At 41.3% G+C, this 4599-nt stretch overlaps 1 protein-coding gene across 1 annotated transcript in view; it reads right to left on the reverse strand.

Annotated features, from left to right (window-relative positions):
• Positions 1 to 4599, reverse strand: part of LOC107740506 (Fc receptor-like protein 5) — an 11365-nt gene that overhangs the window by 2903 nt on the left and 3863 nt on the right. Inside the window, exons 7-9 of the mRNA XM_016552957.1 lie at positions 4140 to 4269; positions 3847 to 4019; positions 3473 to 3769 (exon numbers count right to left, since the gene is read on the reverse strand). Of these exons, the coding sequence (XP_016408443.1) occupies positions 3473 to 3769; positions 3847 to 4019; positions 4140 to 4269 (600 nt within the window). The remainder of the gene's footprint in view (positions 1 to 3472; positions 3770 to 3846; positions 4020 to 4139; positions 4270 to 4599) is intronic.

The raw sequence follows: 4599 nt of genomic DNA on the forward strand, positions 1-4599 counted from the left end.
GGCGAGTCCACAGTCTCCTCTGTCTCGACACTCACACTCAGGAAGATAGATGAAGTGCCTGGCTCTCTCTCCAGGGAGAAGAAACCGCAGCGCGGGCTTCCGAACCCTGAGAGAGAGCCGCGGATCTAGCGGACACACACTGGGAGCAGTTGGGGGTTCGGTGCCTTGCTCAAGCTGGTGGAGCAGGCGGCCAGAACAGAGCAGTTGACCACCACAGGTCAGGAGGTCATGGCGGAGCAGAGACACCACCCTCCTGAACTTTTTAATGCTGTACAGTTGCTTTGACACAATCTGTATTGTTAAAAGCGCTATATAAATAAAAGTGACATGGACAGACCACCTGGCCGTGACAGAACAGGGAGACGGTGTGTGAGCGGCCTCCGTGTCCGCGTCATGACAGGCAGAATATCCTTGGAAGGTCTCAGTGGCCGTAGCATGACAGGTAGAGAGTTCGTGAGCGGCCTCCATAACCATGACATGACAGGCAGAGTGTTCAGAGACGGCCCCCATGGCCGTGACAGGACAGGCAAGGGGTTCAGGGTTGGCCTCCTTGGCTGTGACAGGGCAGGCTGAGAGCTCAGAGACCACCTCCTTGGCCATGATAGGGCAGACTGTGAGTTCAGGGATGATCTCCTTGGCCATGACATGGCTGGCATAGGACTCAGAATAGCTGTGGTGGTCACCGGCACCTCTGGGGAAGTGTATGTGGCCCACATACACATGATGTCAGCGGCTATTACAGGAAGTAATGTGGACAGTGGGATGACCTCCGGGAACACCAGACTTGGACATGGGACCACCAAGAATGGTCTTGAGGAGGTGAGACTCTGGTCTGATGGCCAAGATGGCTGGAGACTAAGACGTGGCAAGGCTCTGGCCATCAGTCTTCAGCCATTTGGCATGGTGGCCATGACGTGAAAAGGCTTTGACTTGGTGACAATATATTTATGTAAATTAATAACTACCTTTGATGTTATCTGTAATATTTATGATATTTTGGCGCAGGATAAGCAATATATAAAAATTGTTAAAATGGGTTTGTCTACTGCACATTGCCAACACAGGTAACTGATCTAACACTAAATGTATTTCTTTAGGCATGTGGTTATGGAAGAAATATTAAATATAAACACATCTTGGATTATTAGCAGAAACTCAAGCGAATATATAATAAAAAGTACAATACAAGTCTGTGTTACTACCGTATATTGCACTACGTTGTATTAAATTCAAGGTTTACCATGCATCATCTCGCTCGGAGCAACAGCAAAAATGATTGGAAATAAAGCTTCATGTCTTTAAGTCCATACGCAGTCAGCGATATTTATATGAATAAGCGTGTATTTTATTTCCTGATGTCTTTTTATTGACCAACATCCATTTCCATTTCAGACTCTTGGAGGTCTTAGAAACCAAGACCGGGTTAGGGGTTAGACCCTAAAGCCACAGGTCAGTGAAAATTTTATGGCTTTTTACAAGCATAACAGTTTGCATAGGAATTAAGTGTTATTTGTAAATATTGTAGAATCAAATGTTAAATCAATCACCTTAAGTTAAGTTGTTATCTTAACTGCTTCAAATTACATAATGTCAATGAAATTATTTAGAGTTACTGTACGAATAAAAAAAAATTATATAACACATTATTCCAGCCACTGTGAAAAACTGCACAAGGTGAATTAAGTTGTATGAGCATACCTTGCAGATTTCAGATTGAGCACTATGACATTTGTAATGTCATATTTTGAGGTGACTCGTCCATCCGCTGATCTGACGGAAGCTACTGTAAACTGAATAAGCAGGGAAAATGCCTGACAAATCATTTACACGCTTAGGACATCTGTGTTGTTAGAATGCACAGGGGAACTTAATATATAGAAACACTTGTTAGGTAGTGTTTTCTCATTAAAATCAAATGATTTCCTATTAATTCACTAGAATGTGTGTGTACACCAATATGACAGAGTGCTGGGCCTCACATGTTATGACCTCATGAGAAGTCCATTTTATTTATTACAGATCAGTGGTTGGACCCCTCTTTTGATTACTGAAATTGTTGATTTTTATCTAATAGTTCAAATTTTAGCACACACAAATTTCATTCCATATTCCTTCACAAAAAGCTGGGGTGCATTTCCCAAAAGCATCATTAGCCAACTATGGTCGCAAGTTCCGTCGTTACCAGCATAGTTCAACGATTCTGTGTTTTCCGAAACCATAGTTCAAACGAACATTCTCAAACAGCGTCACAAACTTACGTGGTAGGAACTACAGCTCTCGACCTGTGGTTAGAAGCATAGTTTCTTGTTAGTAAGATATATGGACTTTAAATTATATTATATTATATTATATTATAAATTATGCTCTCGGGCACAATAAGAATAAGCAAGCTAACATGCAGTACAATCTATACCGTCCATTCTATTTAAATATATATACATTTTAATCGATAGATTTTAGCGCGTCGTCAATAAGCGCCGTTTTTGAAGAGTGCGCACGTGCATAAATGCCTAAGGGAACCCCGGAGTATGACTTAAAGGGGTCATATGATGCTGCTAAAAATAACATTATTTTGTGTATTTGGTGTAATGAAATGTGTTTATGCGGATTAAGGTTCAAAAAACACATTATTTTCCACATACTGTACATTATTGTTTCTCCTCTATGCCCCGCCTTTCTGAAACGCATCAATTTTTACAAAGCTCATCGGTCTGAAAAAGCGAGGTGTGCTATGATTGGCCAGCTATCCAGTGCGTTGTGATTGGCCGAATACCTCAAGCGTGTGACGGAAATGTTACGCCCCTACTTTACTGTGATGATGCCTTGTCAGGCTGGAGGGATGATTCAAAAACAATAAAACCCATTATAAACGAGGCATTTGTTGCATCCAGTGGGGACATAATTATGGATTATAATGACTTATACTGTCTTTTTACGCGTTGCATTGCATCGCGCCGCGTAAACATAAAACCATGTCTGCATTTGTGATCAGAGAAATGACAAACAACAAGTGCTAACATTAATCCACACTGCCCAAAACTCGCGTTTGAATCATAAGTGGCAAATCAAGAGCTTGTAACACTCCAAAGAGAAAGGAAAAATTGAAATCGCATCATATGACCCCTTTAAGAGGAAACCCGCGATGAATCAAACATCAAATAAAGCAAAATGACAGGGAACAAAACATAGTAAATTAGCCATCAGGTGCCATGTTCAATACAGCAGCATCTCAGAGATGAAGTTATTACTCCACCACATGCATGTGACATCATTAACAACGGCCCTAAATTGCTGAACTAATGTGGTTCAAACGATGGAGATGCGACCGTGTTCGGGAAACAGGCTAGTTCGTTTCCACAAAAAATGCATCATACTATGGTGATTAATCAGTGAGTTACGTCGTTGTATGGGAAACGCACACCTGATTGCTTTGATTATAAAATGCCAGTGGAGTTAATAATCACAGACTCACAGTGTACAGTGATATTAACAGGATGATAGTTCTCTCCAGATTCAGACTGACACCAGTACACTCCAGTGCTTGATGTGGTGATGGAGCTGAATGTACATGTAGATCCTGTTTGGGATGCCCAGCGTAATGAACAATCTTCCATCCCACAATGGTCTGTGTAATTTCTCACTCTCCATCTATCAGAGTTACTCTGGTCCTCACAGCTCAGAGAGAGAGAGACGGATGTGAAGTGCTGAGCTCTGCTGGGACTGATGATCAGAGAGACTGGAGGAGAAACACCTGAGCAAACAATTACAGCTATAATGTTTCAAAATTGTGCATTAAAATTCTCTTATTAAAGATGAACTAATCATTTAAGTTGTGTATGAACTCACCAGTGACCCATAGTGGCTGTTTGTTGCTGTAGGTTGTTTTATAGGCTGGTTTTCCTCTCTCTGCTCTGCACACATAAACTCCTGTGTGATTTAGAGCAGCAGAACTGACAGTGTAGTTTCCTCCAGCTCCTCTGCTGCTGTCTGAGAGCAGCTTATAATGATTGCCGTAGTCTGTAGAAAGTAAGAATGTGCAGTTGTCACTTAAAGATGCATTTCTACATGATCTTTAAAAGGTGATATAACATTTTCATCTTCTTTCAACTTCACATGAAGCACATTATATCTTACCTGATGAAGCAGTTAGAGTGTACCAGCTGAATGTCCAGCCTGTAGAGGAGCCGTAAACCTCACAGATCAGAGTCACTGGATCTCCTTCAGTCAACCACTTCTGTGGAGAAACACTTAAAACTGCCTGGACTGTATCTGAAATAGAGAAATCACTCATTAATAACATGTTAAACGTGTGTGTGTGTGTGTGTTTTTGTGACATATGAGGACACAAATTTGTATAATGACATGGGTATGACAGAGGTATTACAAGGAGAAGGTGACTTATGAGGACATTACCCCATGTCCCCATTTTTCAAAACGCTTATAAATCATACAGAGTGAGTTTTTTTGCAAAAATGCACAAAGTTTCCTGTAAGGGGTAGGTTTAGGTGTAGGGTTGGTGTAGGGCAATAGCACATACAGTTTGTACAGTATAAAAACCATTACGCCTATGGAATGTCCCCACAATTCACAAAAACAAAC

This window comes from Sinocyclocheilus rhinocerous, unplaced genomic scaffold (genome assembly GCF_001515625.1).
Source record: "Sinocyclocheilus rhinocerous isolate Xijiao unplaced genomic scaffold, SAMN03320098_v1.1 scaffold4119, whole genome shotgun sequence".
Lineage (NCBI taxonomy): Eukaryota > Metazoa > Chordata > Actinopteri > Cypriniformes > Cyprinidae > Sinocyclocheilus > Sinocyclocheilus rhinocerous.